Source organism: Manis pentadactyla, chromosome 3 (genome assembly GCF_030020395.1).
Source record: "Manis pentadactyla isolate mManPen7 chromosome 3, mManPen7.hap1, whole genome shotgun sequence".
NCBI classification, from domain to species: Eukaryota; Metazoa; Chordata; class Mammalia; order Pholidota; family Manidae; genus Manis; species Manis pentadactyla.
Window position 1 is genome coordinate 187,902,879 of NC_080021.1, and position 18,046 is coordinate 187,920,924.

General features: G+C 33.2%; 1 protein-coding gene across 1 annotated transcript in view; it reads left to right on the forward strand.

The window, feature by feature from the left end:
- DCAF10 (DDB1 and CUL4 associated factor 10) overlaps positions 1-18,046 on the forward strand; it is a 71,845-nt gene that overhangs the window by 7,437 nt on the left and 46,362 nt on the right. The window contains exon 2 of the mRNA XM_036888395.2: positions 7,964-8,077. Coding sequence (XP_036744290.2) covers positions 7,964-8,077 — 114 coding nt within the window. The remainder of the gene's footprint in view (positions 1-7,963; positions 8,078-18,046) is intronic.

An 18,046-nucleotide genomic window follows, 5' to 3' on the forward strand; every position in this document is an offset into this window, starting at 1 on the left:
GCTGATGTTGGAAGTTCTCTTTCATATCGTTTCTTAGTTCATTTTCGGGGTAGCCAAATTAGGCTTTGATCCTCTGTATAAACACAAACAGACCCTTTGCCTACACTTTTATATGTCCTTTATATTATTGTGTAGAACTCATTAGAGGTCACCACATAGGAACTGCATTTTTTTTTTTTAATCATTAATCTACACTTACATGACGAATACTTACGAATACTTTGTTTACTAGGCTCTCCCCTATACCAGGTCCCCCCTATATACTCCTTTACAGTCACTGTCCATCAGCGTAGCAACCTGTTGTAGAATCACTACTTGTCTTCTCTGTGTTGTACAGCCCTCCCCTTTCTCCCACCCCGCTATGGATGCTAATCTTAATACCCCCCTACTTCTCCCCCCCTTATCCCTCCCTACCCACCCATCCTCCCCAGTCCCTTTCCCTTTGGTACCTGTTAGTCCATTCTTGAGTTCTGTGATTCTGGTGCTGTTTTGTTCCTTCAGTTTTTCCTTTGTTCTTATATTCCACAGATAAGTGAAATCATTTGGTATTTCTCTTTCTCCGCTTGGCTTGTTTCACTGAGCATAATACCCTCCAGCTCCATCCATGTTGCTGCAAATGATTGGATTTGCCCTTTTCTTATGGCTGAGTAGTATTCCATTGTGTATATGTACCACATCTTCTTTATCCATTCATCTATTGATGGACATTTAGGTTGCTTCCAATTCTTGGCTATTGTAAATAGTGCTGCAATAAACATAGGGGTGCATCTGTCTTTCTCAAACTTGATTGCTGCGTTCTTAGGGTAAATTCCTAGGAGTGCAATTCCTGGGTCAAATGGTAAGTCTGTTTTGAGCATTTTGATATACCTCCATACTGCTTTCCACAATGGTTGAACTAGTTTACATTCCCACCAGCAGTGTAGGAGGGTTCCCCTTTCTCCACAGCCTCGCCAACATTTGTTGTTGTTTGTCTTTTGGATGGCAGCCATCCTTACTGGTGTGAGGTGATACCTCATTGTAGTTTTAATTTGCATTTCTCTGATAATTAGCGATGTGGAGCATCTTTTCATGTGTCTGTTGGCCATCTGTATTTCTAGAACTGTCTGTTCAGTTCCTCTGCCCATTTTTTAATTGGGTTATTTGTTTTTTGTTTGTTGAGGTGTGTGAGCTCCTTATATATTCTGGACGTCAAGCCTTTATCGGATGTGTCATTTTCAAATATATTCTCCCATACTGTAGGGATCCTTCTTGTTCTATTGATGGTGTCTTTTGCTGTACAGAAGCTTTTCAGCTTAATATAGTCCCACTTACTCATTTTTGCTGTTGTTTTCCTTGCCCGGGGAGATATGTTCAAGAAGAGGTCACTCATGTTTATGTCTAAGAGGTTTTCGCCTATGTTTTCTTCCAAGAGTTTAATGGTTTCATGGCTTACATTCAGGTCTTTGATCCATTTTGAGTTTACTTTTGTATATGGGGTTAGACAATGGTCCAGTTTCATTCTCCTACATGTAGCTGTCCAGTTTTGCCAGCACCACCTGTTGAAGAGACTGTCATTTCGCCATTATATGTCCATGGCTCCTTTATCAAATATTAATTGACCATATATGTCTGGGTTAATGTCTGGATTCTCTAGTCTGTTCCATTGGTCTGTGGCTCTGCTCTTGTGCCAGTACCAAATTGTCTTGATTACTATGGCTTTATAGTAGAGCTTGAAGTTGGGGAGTGAGATCCCCCCTACTTTATTCTTCTTTCTCAGGATTGCTTTGGCTATTCGGGGTCTTTGGTGTTTCCATATGAATTTTTGAATTATTTGTTCCAGTTCATTGAAGAATGTTGCTGGTAGTTTCATAGGGATTGCATCAAATCTGTATATTGCTTTGGGCAGGATGGCCATTTTGACGATATTAATTCTTCCTAGCCACGAGCATGGGATGAGTTTCCATCTGTTAGTGTCCCCTTTAATTTCTCTTAAGAGTGACTTGTAGGTTTCAGAGTATAAGTCTTTCACTTCTTTGGTTAGGTTTATTCCTAGGTATTTTATTTTTTTGGATGCAATTGTGAATGGAGTTGTTTTCCTGATTTCTCTTTCTGTTGGTTCATTGTTAGTATATAGGAAAGCCACAGATTTCTGTGTGTTGATTTTGTATCCTTCAACTTTGCTGTATTCCGATATCAGTTCTAGTAGTTTTGGGGTGGAGTCCAAGCCATGATTTTAAGAAGCTCAATACACCCCAAGCAGGACTCCTCCCTAGACTGCAGGACAACAAATATAAAATCTTAAATGCTAGAGAAAGACCTTCACAGGAGTGACTCTGAGAGTGATAGCCAATTAATCATCAGAATAGTGTAAATTAGAGGACAGCAGTGATTATTTTTAGTATGATGGGGGTGGGGAAACTGCTAGTCTAGATGACTATACCAAACACAGATTATTTGTTCTTGCTAAGAACAAAGGTGAATAATATATTCACACAAACAAAACTCAGTGAGTTTGCCAAAGGCCTTCCATAATGGAATTCCAAGATCAGAGAGAAGAAAGTGTTTTCAACTGGAAGGTTTAAGAAGCTAGAATGAATGATGAACAAAGTAGAAAGTATGTATGTAAAACTGCATCTAATTTTGTCTTTTGAGATTAACAAAGATGGAACTAGAAGAGAAGACAACAATAGCATATCAATTATGAAGGGATGTCCTAAATTCCTTTATTATATATTAACTTTAGGTTTTAATGTAGGCATACTAAAATTTTCAGGGTAACCATCAAAAGACAAGAAAAAATAAATTTCCAGATTAGTAGAGGAAAAAATATGGAATGAGAAAAAAAATTCCAAGAGAAGAAAGGGAAAGAAGAGGTATAATAAATAAAAAGCACAACAAATAGCTGAAAATATATCCAGATATTACTAATTACATATAATAAATATGGAAGTACTGAATGTTCAAAAGGATAGAGAACAAGATGGCAAACACATTCTAAACAAAAGAAATCTGGTAAGCTGTATTAATATACAAAATAGGCTAAGGCAGAAAAATTACTAGATAGGTCATTTCAGAAGATAAAAGCTCAATTCACCTGAAACATACAACAGTTGTGAACTTGAATGAGTCTTTTAGATTTAAAATGTATAAATAAAAAATTGATAACTTCAAGGAGAAAACAGACCAATATATCATCATGGGGAAGACTTTAGTACACATCATAGTGTACCTCAGTTCATCAGGCAGACATAAACATAAGGATACATAAGATATAAACACTTAAAATCTTGCTCTAAAGAGCATGTGTAGAATGCTGCATTCAGGCCTGATACTCAGATAGTACACATTGGTACAGCTGTACCAGTTGTTAAAATATTATATGTCTATAGTGGTTGATAGTTAGTTACTGCCCAAGCCCACTGAGTGCCCTGCTCATGCTTCAGCATGTTCTGAGACCTCCCAGAGCATTATATAGCAACTGAAGAGTTAAGAATGGGTACAGCAAGCTAATTGCTCCTCACCCATACAAAAAAATCCATAGGCAAATGCCCAGTGACCATTTAGCTTCCCTTAGTGTGGTGCTGCCTGCCTTTCTCAGGCACGCTTCCAGTCATTCTCACATGGCCATTTGTGGAAACTGCAGCCTCTCGTGAAATCCAAAGAAATGAAGAGGGCACTCATATGAGGGTAGTAGCACTACCTTAGGCACCATCCAAGTATACTGACTCCTTGCATAGTGTGCACTCCAGTGGCGGGATAGAATCTAGGGAGATGAGTGAGTCCTAGGGGATGGTTTGTGGATGAATGCCTTCTGGGAGGCAGATCCCTAATGTTATCCTTCCTATTGAATTTCACCATTTTTTAGTGGGATAAATTTGCCAAACCCACAGACTACATACATGCCCACCATGGGCATTAACAACACTCATTTTATTAATGAAAATGACCACCAACACAAATCTTCTCTGTACTAGGCACATTTAGTTGAGGAAACTGAGAGGCAGAAAGATTGTTAAACAAAGGATCTGTACCATGGTTTATGCTCTTATATAGTATATTGCATTCTCCTCTGGACTGAGGGATATGTTTGATATTAAATATGATGTATTTGTAATTTATTTTTGTGACAGTAATACAACTGAATACATACTGAATATGCAAAGTTAACAGCAAACACTCTAAGGGTTAAAATTTTTTTAACATACTGTTACTTCAGCAAAAGCTAAAAAGAAGATTCAGCCCCAATTCTGTTGATGTTAAGAGTGATTTTTTAGTTACCAAGACTACAAGTTACTTAACGACTACCTATTTAATGTGGAAATTTTGGGAGGGGCTTCATGTAATTTTCTATGCCAGTTCATAGTTCAGACAAGGTATCTGGGTCAAACAAAAGATTATGGGTACAATTTCTAAGACTTAGTAAATATTAGAAATTACCAAAATAATTTGAACAATTTGAGTTATAATTACTACTACGAGGAAAGCACTTAAATAATCTACAAGTTTACTTAGAATATTTTTAAAATTCTATTCATAATTTAAATTACTCTTGAATGCTTAACGTTTTTAAATATCACACTTGACTATATGTAACAGCTGCTTCATGCTTGTTTTTTCAAATATACAAGGAAGATTTACAGAATTTTCACTTACAAGGGCACATATTTCAAAAGATTATCAAGAGTACGGTTTCTCAGTACAATGTGATCACTAGAAATGAATACCAAAAAAGATAACTAGAGAAACCTCATGTATGTTAAAGTTAAGAAACATATATAAATAACTCAAAGGCCAAAGAAAAAATGATAATGGAAATTATGAATATTTAGAACTAAATTATGATAATGAAAGTACCACATATGTACACACATACCACAACTCAAAACTTGTGGAATATAAGTAAAACAGTACTTAGTAGGAAAATTATAGTCTGTAATAAAATGGAAAGGAAGAGAAGGAAATTTATGAATTAAGTATCCAACTCAAGAAAGAGAAAAAGTGTAGTGACGTTATCTGCAAACTAATAGCAAGTCTGAAGAAAATGGAAGGAAATACAGTCAAAAAGTAGAATTAGTGAAATTTTAAAAATTCAGTAGAAACAGTGGGAAAAATTTGTCTATGAAAGGAAAGTAAAAATGATGAACACTCATTGTATTGTAAAGAGAATACCCAAATAAACAATATTCAGAATGAAAGGAGGACATAACTTCAGATGCAAGATGTATAGAAATTGTAGTTTTCCAGAAGTAGCAGAGAAGGTGGTTTGGACCAACCCTCTGACTGAGAATAATTAGAAAAGCTAGAGAAAATATAAAATATTTAATGTAAGATATTAAAAGCTCATGTTTGAAGGGATTGGAGAATGAAAACAATGAGCAAACTGCAGAACCAAGATCTACAGTAGAGGGGAAAGAGATGTGAACTCATTTATTTTAACCAACTGAATCTAGCAAGATGGTAGAAATGACAGGTTGATTTCACATTTGAAACTAATGTCAATCACTACGTTAACATATAGAAAAATACTGAATATTTCAATAAATGTTGGAAAATGTTTTATACAGTTTAACATATGTTAATGAAAAATTAGCATATCTGAGGAAGAGAACTTCTTTAATCCAATAATAGGAATTTACCACAAAACAAAACAAAACTGCAAAACAAACATTGTACTTAGTGATGAAAAAGTGAATGTATTCTTGAAGATCAGAAACAAGGCAAGAGTGCCTGCAGTATTAATATTCTATTCAATATTGTACTGAAAGTTGTAGCCAGGGCAGCAAGAAGAAAAAGTGATAAAAAAGAACAAAGCAATTGTTTGTAACTGATGGGTTTATCAACAAAAAAAACCTAAAATAACCTCCAGATAAAGTATTAAATAGCGAAATTGATGGATAAATAATATTTTAAAAATCAGTTGCATTTCTGTACACCAGCAATAAAGCAAAATTTAAAGAACATTTACAAAAGCATAGAAAAGTCAAGTACCCAGGAATAACTTTAACAAAAGGTAGGGATAACCCATATGTCGAAAATCTCCATAGTAAATGGAGATGTGCTATGTTCATGGATTAGAAGATTCCATGTTGTAAATACACCAATTCTATGCAAAGTTTTCTATAGATATATTACAATCCCAATTAAAAATCACAGCTAGATTTGTGTGTGTGTGTACTTAATTTGATAAGTTGATTCTAAATGTGTAAGGATTTTCAGAGGCCTAAGATTTTCTAAGATACTCTTTGCTGAGAAAATTTTGAGTATAAATTATACATATTACTGATGGGATGCTTTAATATTGTATGTCATAAATTCTTCCAAATTAACTTGTAAAGTCAGTGCATCTCAGTAAAAATACCAACAAGATTTTTTAGTAGGACCTGACATGATATACCTAAAATTCATTTGGAAGAGAAAGCATGATATTAGCCCTCCCAAATATGTTTATAAAGTAATGAGAAGATTTTGATTTGTCACATGTCAAACATTTTAGAAATTAAAATAGTCTGGTGGTGTTGCATGCAACAGAATAGAGTGCAAAAACAAAACATATAAAATAAAGATAGCATTTCAAGCCAATGAGACAAGTATAGACTTTGATATTGAGAAAAATTATACCCATTTTAGAGTTGCAAATCATGACATGTACAAACATAGATTGTACTATATTAAAACAATGACTGTCAGTTTTATAGATCTTTTATTTACATGTTTAAGGTTAAGCCTTTCCCGGAATCACTGATTCATTGACTTTTATGCACAAAAAAAGTTCATTCTTAAAAATAAATGGCTGTTTATATATCTTCTAATATTACAGTTATTAACTTGAATATTTTTACTTATGATCAACCAGCACAAAAATCCTTCAGATATTATTAAAATTTTGAAGTCTAGATATTTCAAAAACAGATTTATCCACACTTCAGAGGACAATTTCATGATTACTAAATATGGAAAAGATTTCAATTTAGTAGATTTTTTCCCCTCTCTCTCTTTATCTAAAATGTTTGTTCTGAATAGCAAAGTTTGGCTATTTAAAATTCTGTCTTATGCACTTTCACCTTAAATATACAAAATGCTATTTGTTATTGGAACTATAAATCGGGAAGACCTGCAGTTTCAAAGACTCCAGGTTTTGTTTGCTAGACACGAATCTGCAAGATGAGTGCTCACAGAAAACTAAAACTTAATGAAAACAAAGAAAAGACAATAGATTTTCAGAAATCAAAATGGGACTTGTAAAAGGCTTTAAAAAATACAACTTTGTAATAGGGATGGGCTGAAACAAGAGATGATACTACAAAATCATAAAAGAAAAGATAAAATTTTGACTATACCTGGTTTGATAGGATATATGCCAGACCTTTTTCAGAGCATTTTAATAGATACTGATAAATAAATATATAATTTTGTTGTGTATGATTTTTTTTCCCAAACTTGCCTCATCTATGTACATTTTTCTGCAATCAGATTTTCTCATTTAAAAATATATTTTGGAGTTCTTTCATATTCATATGAAGCTATCCCTTTCTTTGTAAATGTTGCACCATATTGCAAAGTATTATGTACAATGGATGGCTTATATAGTCAATCATTCCTTTTTTTCATACATGTTTAGGTTACTTTGAATTTCTCCTTACAGTGATGCATATCTTCATATATACTTCTTTGTATTTATAAATGATTATTTATCTAGATTAAATTCCCAGAAAAAAATCTCTGAGTCAGAAGGAATGCACATTTAAACTTTCAACAGATACTGGTACTCTTCAAGCATAAGCAGTATTAGTTTACATTCCACCATAATGTATGAGGGTACTATTTCCTGTACTGCCAGCAGTGGAGTGTCAGTCTTTTAAATATTTGCTACTAAGATGGGAAAAATGAAGGTATTCATATAGCTTGTGTGCTTATAAATAAATGAGCATCAATAACCAAAGTAGGCTAAAAAACTAAACAAGAGAAATGTGTCATTTGCTTTCAGGTCAGTGCTGACAGTTGCTTGTGAACAAACTGAAGTTCTGCTTTTTGACCCTATATCTTCAAAGCACATAAAAACACTTTCTGAAGCTCATGAAGACTGTGTAAATAATATCAGGTTAGTATTACAATGAAAAGGTAAACTTTATTAGTTTGACTCAAAATATTCTGTTATGGGAATTAGTGGAAATTTGTAATGCCTTGTCCATCAGTGTAGGTGATACACGTTTGTGAATTGTGAATCTTACCCCTTGTGAAACTTCATTCTTTAATTACAAAATTTACTGTTAACCATTTTGGATTGGAATCTTTCTGAAATGCATCTTTCACTGGCATATGATTTTACATTTTTTCTTTATATATCAGGGCCATCTTGTGAACCTCAGCCATGTATTATGATAGTCCTGTAATGCCTTTGGGCAACAATCTCTGCAGAATTATGGTAGTCTCATTGCTTAGCCTCTCTCACTGCCGTCACCTCCAAATCAGACTATTGTGGGGAGAAAACACATATGCACAGAGAACTTCTTTATAGCATTGTTGGAGGTTTCTTAAATTCTCAATACTGTAGGAAGTAAGTAACAGTTGAACAGCTTGGTGGATTAATATACAGTCATTTAAATGATGGTCACAGAGACTATACATCAACGTGGATAAATGCTTGGGATGATAGAGGTTGAAATTTTAAAAATATATAAATTGTCTAAATATAATATGCAGAAGAAAAAGTTAAATATTTTAAAATGCGAATAGTGGATGAGTTGGAATGGATTATGAGTAATTCTTATTTTCTAAACTTAATGAGATTATATTACTTTCATAATGATTACTTTTAGTATTCAAAAAAAATGTGGAAATACTTCTAATCAAGGTGGCATACTGAATTTTTATGTAACCTGTATGCTCCAATCCAAACACATAGAACAATAGAATAAATAGCACAAAAAATGTAGCCAGGCTCTGAAACCACATAAACATCTTTGTGGGCCAGAAATGGAACACAGGCACAAAGCTCTCATAAGGTTGAAACCACATGCTCACTGCATTTTCAGTCTGGCACTGACATGTAGTGGTAGATTCCTCCTGTAAGGAATCAAAAGTGCTAAAGTTCTTCATGGAAGCAGGAACTACAGCCAGAGTTACTGCATGAAGCCAGAGGTTTGTTTGGAATGTCTGTCCCATTTGTGAAAGGCTGAAAAAAGGAAAAAGCTATTGACTACCTAGGGCTATGGATTTTAGCTGATAGTAACACAGCCTCAGTAGGAACTGAAAGAAGCCATTGCTGAGTCAGTGGTTGAACATATGTGATAACTCTGGTATCATCATGGAGACCTTAATGTCATTATAAGGCTTACTTGCATATTAGGAGTCCAAAAATTCAAGTGGGGGCAACCATAAAACCATTAATATGGGAAAAGAGGAAAAAAAAATAAAAAACCTTTCTTATTCAAAATGAGCCTATAACCAAAATTCTGAAACTCATGAAGACATCTAATATTAATATAATAAAATCAGTAACTAGAACAGGCGTTTTCTCTGGATAAAATTAATTTTATGGAGTAGTCCAACAAAGACTTTATTTTTAAAAATATTTATTTTTTTTTGACTAGGTAATACATGCACGTGGTACAAAATTCAAAGGTACAAAAGGGTAAACAGTGAAAAGTAAGTCTATCTCCCACCTCTGTCCCCTAGCCACCCAGTTCCCCTCCCCAGAGGCAACCACTATTACCAATTTCTTGCTACCCTTTTTGAGAGTTTATGCATGTACAAGCATATACATACACATATACATACACTTTTATATAAATGGTAGCATTCTACACATACTATTGTATACCTTGGCTTTTCCACTTAACATATTTAGAGATCATTACATATTAGTACTTCTGGAATGATCTTATTCTTTTTAACGGCTGCATGGTATTCCATTGATTGGGAAAGACTTTAAAGCATTTTTAGGATGCACAAGAAGTAGAGGATACTTTTCATTTAGAGAAAGCTCAAAATTATGAAACAAAAGAGAAGTAGCAAGAACAGGTTAATATGGGAAAGAACCAACGAAAACTCTTGGAAATTAAAATTGTAGTTGGTATGTAAAAAGCTCAATAGATGGATAAATTTTATACTTTACACCATTGATGAAAGAATTTAAAGGGTTGGAAAATAGTACTAAAAAATTCACCCAGAACACAGAAAAAAGATAAAAATACGAAAGAGTCGTTAAAAGACATAGAGAATTAATTGAGAGATCTCAACGTGTGTGTGTGTGTGTGTGTGTGTGTGTGTGTGTGTATAAAATAAGAATCACAGAAAAAGATGCAATGATTGGTCAAGAAGTAATTTTTGAAGACGTAACACAAAGGCTGAGATTTTTTAGCATTGAAGAAGACACTGAATCCTTGAATCAGAAGTAAATTCTAGGATGTCAAGTAGGTTGATGATAAATCTGCATCTAGACAGATTATGGTGAAAACTCCAGAATATCAAAGATAAAATATTAAAAGCCACCAAAGTCAGAAGTCAGATTATCTACAGAGGTATGATAATTAAACTATTCAGAAAGTTTCTCATTAGCAGCAGATGATACTAAGAGATGTGGGCCTTAACATGTTATACCTTTCCACTGAACAAAACTCCTCCATACATATTTCAATACCATATCATATCCAGGAAAACTTATTTCAGAATGAAAAATTTTAGTTAGGTGAAATAATAAATGCTGTTAAATATTAATAGAAATATGATAATTTAGGGGTTTTTTGGGGGGATACATTGAACACAAAGCTAAAAATCTAGCACTGTCCAACAGAATTGTAAATCTAGCCACATATGTAATTTAAAATTTTCTGGTCATCACATTAAAAAAATTGTAAAATTAACTTCTAGCAATATATATTATTTATCCCAGTATGTGTAAAATATTATCATTTAAACATGTAATCAATATAAAAAATAGTGAGATATTCTACTTTTTTTCATGCTATATCTTCAAAATCCAGTGTGTATATCTAGTGTGGCCACGTATCAAGGACTCAGAAGCCACTTGTAGCTAATGGCTATCAAATTGAACAGTGTAGTTGAAGATAGTAACAACAAATAGGTTATATGTATGGAGGAGTTTTGTTTAGTGGAAAGGTATAACATGTTAAGGTCCACATCATGTTCAGGAGGAAGATCAAAATATAAATAAATTTTAGACTTCTTTTAAACAGTGAATAGTTAAATACATACAATGAAAAAAAATAAGCCATAACTAAAATAGTAGAAATACAGTGTGTAGATTTCAAACCAGCAGATGGGATGGGAAAAAGTATTGAAAACTTGTTAAGTTCAGTAGAAGGTAGAAAAGCTTTAAAGAGTAAACAATAAAAAGCAAAGGAAAAGGATGATAAATAGAAAATAAGAAATAGCTCCAAATACATGAGTAGTTCACAGTAAGAATAAGTGGGTTGATCTTCTTGATTAAAAGACACAGAAACAGCAATTTGAATAAAAAACAAAACATCTGTATACTCTATAGAGATACCAAAATAAAACTGCCCAGAAATGGGAGAACTGATGTAGATTACCATTACTGAACAGATGGAAGATCAAAGACTTTTAACTAGAGAGAAGTGCAACAGTACATATTAATAAATGGAAAAATCTACCAAGAAGATAGAACAATCATGAAGTTGTATGCCACTTGAACTATACAAAGCAAAAACAGAATGATAAAAAATGAACAAGTCTATAATCATAGTGAGAAATTTTAATACACTTACATCCAAAACCAGTAAATCAAATTGGTAGAAATTAGGCTATAAAAGATTTTAAAATACTGAACAACCATTCTACTAAAATTAGAAATGCTGGATAAAATTTTTTTAATATATATTTTAAAAGTAATAGTTGGGCTGATAAGAAAGAAAAGACTCAGGAATAAAAAATGAAGTGGAAGCAGGAATGAAAAGAAGTATTAACAGGTAAACAAACAAACAAAAAGAAGTAAACAGCTGGCTTTTACCCTGGAGGCACCTGCCAAATGCTGGTGACCTTGAGCTACTCCACATGACAGGTATGTGGAGTAAAGGACAGGAGAGTTAATTCTATACTCAATTTAAGGTGAGGAATCTAGTAGAAAACTCTGCAAAGGACTACACTTACAGCATAAAGCTGCTCTAGAAATAAATCACCTTGTTCATCTAGACTGTGGAACTGGGTAGAGGGGTGTCAGAAAATCTCTTGAATTTCTAACCACAGGCCCATCTTCATGCATGTGTGGGGCCCAAATTCACAGTATCATATAGTCCAAAACCAGCCAGCCAGGTATTTTAAATTGCCAGGATGGTAGTGCTGCCAGGTACCTGCAAAAAAACAAATGCAAATCTTCTCTGTAGGCAAAGTCAATTCTTCCCAAGTTAGTGCAGTTCCCATCAATTCAGTGCAGTTGTAATCAAAATACCAACAGTGTTGTGTTCTTAATTGATTTTAAAATTGATACTGAACAATAGAGTGCCAAGAATATCTGAGACAATTTTGAAGAAGACTAAGTCGGTAGGAGTACTCCTCTCTCCAGTTATCAGTTTTAGAACAAGGATAGATTAAGTGATCAGTGGAATAGAGCTTCTAGAAACAGACCTATGTGTATATGAAAATTTCATATGTGATAGTAGGGGCACTATGAATCAGTGGTGGAGAAAATGGGAAAGAGAGAATTTGTCATGTATCACAATAGAAAATAAAATCTCTCTCATACCATAACTAAAAATAACTACCAGTTAGATTAAGACCTATTTATGAAAGCAAATCTTTAAAGCTTCAGAATAAATATGGAATATATTAAAGTTCTAAGTATGAGAAGGGATTTCTTAAGACACAAAAAAGCATAAACCTTAAAGATAGATAAGCTCAACTGCATTAAAATTTAAAACTTCATTGTAACCAAAGATATAACAGTATGAGAAGATAAGCTATAGGCCAGTGGAAGAAGATATTTTCAGTGCACATAGCCAAGAAAGGATTATTTTACAGGGTATATAAGATAGTCACCCTGGAACAAAACAGAGAGAGAATCACATAAGAGAAACTAAAATGAGCAATAAATATGGAAAGATTTTTATAGCTTATAGTTATAATGGAAAAGCAGATTTTTTAAAAAATTAAAAAATGCCAACTCTTAGCAAAGATGTTGAGAAATAGAAACTTTTAGATATTATTGATGAAGTATAAATCGGTAAAATTATTTTGAAGAGCAATTTACTAATATCTGGCAAAATTGAAGATCAGTTTTTTTAAAGAAATCAAAGCATGTGTGAACAAGGAGATGTATAAGAAGGATCATTATAGCATTGTTAGTAATAGGAGTTGGAAACAAATTTCCATCAAGAGGAAGATAAATGCTGGTATAATCACAATGGAATACTATACATCAGTTAAAATGAACTAGAAGTATCAGCATCTAAGATACATCTCAGAAATTAATATTTGAGCCAGAAAAGCAAACTGTAGAATGAGCTGTACAGTGTGATACCATTTATATAAAGTTTGAAAATATATAAACATAATATGCTTGATGAGGGCATGTATTTGTCTGTTTGTTCTCTGCTCTATTCCCAGCACCTAGAATTGTGCCTAGTACACAGTGGGTGCTCATTAAATATTTACAGAATAAATTGAATGCAAAACAAAACTATAAATTGTTTATAGGTACATACTTACAAATTTATGGTATTAAGAACTTGCATGGGGAATGACGAACAATAAATTTTGGATAGTGGTTCCCTCTGGAGAGGGAGGGAGGGAAATGTGATTCGGGAGGGTTATACAAGGTACTTCAATTGTGTACTGTTCAAAAAAAATCTGAAAGATAATGAAAATGTTAAAATTTGATATAGCTGGGTGGTGGGTTTCACAGGTATTTGTTATATTCTTTATAATTTTTCCTATGTTTCTAATTTAAAATTTTTAAATTTCTTACCTCAAAAGGAAAAAAGGTATTGAGCTGTTTGGCTCTACTCAATGACCTCTGACTAATCTGCTGTTAGAATCTGTTCTTTATCAATGTCAGCTCTTATTTGCTGCTATCAGTGTACCTCCTCTAATACCCCATTACCTATAAATTTGAATTTGCTTCTTATCTGTTGGTTAGAAAAACAGATTTTGAGCCTCTTCAAGAAGTCCATGTCACTTAAGAGTTTTGAGTGAGGATTTCACAGATTCTCTGGCATGAGCTTAAGTGTGCATTATGTATTAATAATACTAACTACCATTTTTTGAGTGTTGACCATGTACCAAACTTTTTGTGCAGCCCTTTTCATGCATTATATTGTTTAATTCTCACAGTATTCCTATGTAAGACAGATATTCTACCCATTATGGTAGAGCTGGAATTCATAATCAGTTCCTTTAGACCACTTTACTACTGTTCAGAGATGTGGGCATGCATTTCTTTGTTTGGTTCTCGATGGCATGTTGCACTCAGTAATTTCTTCTAGTATGTCTGTTTTGAGGTCTGCTTACGTTATAAAATAAAAATATTGACAGTTGTGGAGAGTATTTTCTATTGTTTCATAGTTAGGGAAAGTATGTAATTTAAATTCTGAAGCCAATTATATAGGCTTACTTCTCATTTACTGAGAAGCCAGGACTCTGTAATTTAAAAGTCCACTTAATAACAAAGTCTCCCCACCCCATTCTAAGGTTACGGGTAACTGAGGTTATCATAAGAATATTTACTTAGTGATGTGGCAATTTAAAAATCAGTAACCATTTAAATATTCTAGAATCTATGTTTCCCTCCCACTGTCTTTGTTGGTCTTTTCCTGATTTTTGTATTTCAAGCAATATAATATAAATTCAGTGTTTATTACTGGAAACATGAAATTTCTTATCTTGCAAAGGATTTCGCAAAACCCTCAGAGTGATTTTAGTGAACCAGTAAAGTACCTATAAGATCATTGGCAAATGAAGATCTGATAGAGTTAGACTAGTTATCAGTTAGAGAAAGGAAAATCACAAAAATAATGACATGATAGACACTTCAAAGAATTATGTGAAAATCTCACAGGACTAAGGAAAGGCCCTAGGGAAAATTGATAAAGCTCTTCAACATTATACAGAAATGACACTCTTTTAGGAAAAAATTCAAATATGAAATAAGAATGTCATATTCTGCTGTCATAATTTCATTGGAAAGATCATGCAAAAAAACCCAAACATTTAATTTATTCTTGTTCTAATGATTTTCATATAGTGAACTAAATGTAAAAAGGTTTATTTTCTTCATTTTTAGTTTTAAGATAGAAACTTAGCAATACTTTTGCCTCTACAATGAAATGTGGTACCTGTTTTAAGAAAATTCTTTCAATTGCTTTTATATACCTTTACCAATTTTCCTCTGATAATGAAGACTTCAATTTATCCAGATGTCAGTTTATCCAGAGCTGTCATAGTCATTTGGGGTTTGATGGGGACATGTATGGAGAGGTTCTTTAATTTAGAAACACATAGGTTTCAATGTGCGTGAAGAAGTATTTCCTGTTTATTAGGGACTGTGGAGTTAAAAAACCTTAGTTATTAACTTACTAGGCTACACTAAGTATTAATTTGAGAAGACTGGACCAGATGTCCAAGGACTTGTCTGACACTTTACGTTCTCTGAATCTGCTTACTTTGGGATAAGAATTGTTGTAGATGCTTTAATTGGTCTCCTGGTCTACATTCTTAATTTTTTAAATTTATCTACTCTCTTTACCCATGATTTTCCAGTACAAAAATACTTAACAGGTAATATTTTGAGGCAAAAATAAGAAAACCAGATTCAAAGTATTAAATTTTTCATTAATGTAAACATTCAGTTCAAAATTATTTGCTTTTGTTCCAAGATTATACATTATTTCTACATTATTGGTATTAAAATATCCTTTCATGCAACAAAGGTCATTTTTTCAGTGACCTTATTGACAAAAATTTAAAAACTGATCCTCCACTTTATTTTTTATGAAAATCTTATTGGAACCTAGCTATCTCAGAGGTCCTTCTGAAACTCTTGTTTAATTGTGTCACTCTCTTGCTTAAAACCCTCCAGGGTTGACTACTGTAACCTACAGCAGATAATCCCACTGGGGTTATGATTCCATATGTGCATTTAGTATTTTCTGTACACTAAATAAAATACCTTAGTTTTTTCCCCTAAATTGTTCAAATGTATGAAGATGATCTTCTGATGATAATTTATTTTAAAAGTTTGACTTTCTAAGTAGCCTTTTGTCACTGTATTTTTAAAAATCATATAGGCTGTTAGATGTAGAAGTCATTGAAACATTACTTTAAAAACCTCTGTAGTAAAGGTGAAGTACAAGAGAAAAGAAGTACAAGAGAAAAAATGGATTGGACAATAAAATGATTAAAATTTTGATATAGGAAGAAAACAAACCATATTGAAAGAGAAATGCATGTGGAAAATATATTCAACATACTGTATTTGAAAAACAGAGGTATATTATCCTTACTATAAAGAGAATTTATAACTCAATAATAGGAATACTGCAATAGAGAAGTCAGCAAGGAACATGAATAGCAATTCACAAAAGAGATTTAATCTACCATTTAATATGGAAAAAGTTCAAGCTTATTAAAAAATAAAAGTTTCACATTACAGGCCAGAAGGGAGTGGCATGATATATTTAATGCAATGAAGCAGAAGAGCCTTGAACCAAGAATACTCTACCTGGCAGGGCTATCATTTAAATTTTAAGGAGGGATTAAACAATTTTCAGATAAGCAAAAACTGAGAGAATTTAACTCCCACAAACTGCTTCTACAGTGCATTTTGGAGGGACTCCTATAGATGGAAGTATTTCTGAGGCTAAATAGATGTCATCCAAGGGATAGACAAAGAGTACAGAATATAATTCATAACATACAAAGAATGGAGGAGGAAGAAAGGAGGAAAAAAAAAGAAACGTTAGGTTGTGTTTGTAATAGCATACTAAGTGAGTTAAATTAGAATGTTAGATAGTAAGGAAATTACCCTTGAACCTTTGGTAACCACGAATCTAAAGCCTGCAATGGCAATAAGTACATACCTATCGATAATCACCCTAAATGTAAGTGGTCTGAATGCACCAATCAAAAGACACAGAGTTACTGAATGGATAAAAAAATAAGACCCATCTATATGCTGCCTACAAGAGACTCACTTCAAACCCAAAGGCATACACAGACTGAAAGTAAAGGTATGGAAAAAGATATTTCATGCAACTAATAGGGAGAAAAAAGCAGGAGTTGCAGTACTTGTATCAGACACAATAGTCTTCAAAACAAAGAAAGTAATAAGAGACAAAGAAGGATATTGCATAATGATAAAAGGGTGAGTCCAACAAGAGGATATAACTATTATAAATATTTATGCACCCAACACAGGATCATCTACATATGTGAAACAAATACTAACAGAATTAAAGGGGGAAATAGAATGCAATGCATTCATTTTAAGGGACTTCAACACACCATGTACCACAAAGGACAGATCAAACAAACAGAAAAGAAGTAAACAGACAGAGGTACTGAACAAGATGTTAGATGGACCTAATGGACATCTACAGAACACTCCATCCAAAAGCAACAGGATACACATTCTTCTCAAGTACAAATGGAACATTTTCAAGAACAGATCATATACTAGGCCACAAAAAGAACCTCAGTAAATTAAAAAATACTGAAATTGTACCAACCAGCTTCTCAGATCAAAAAGGTATGAAACTAGAAATAAATTACACAAGAAAAATGAAAAAGCCCACAAACACATGGAAGCTTAATAACATGCTCCTAAATAATCAGTGGATCAAGGACAATAAAAACAGATCAAGCAATATATGGAGAAAAATAAAAACAGTAATTCAACAACACAAAATCTATGGGATGCAGTGAAGGCCGTGCTAAGAGGAAAATATATTGCAATACAGGCCTACCTCAGGAAAGAAGAACAATTCCAAATGAACAGTCTAAACTCACAATTAGTGAAACCAGAAAAGAAAGAACAAATGAGGTGCTAAGTCAGTAAAAGGAGGGAGATAACAAAGATTAAAGCAGAAATAAATAA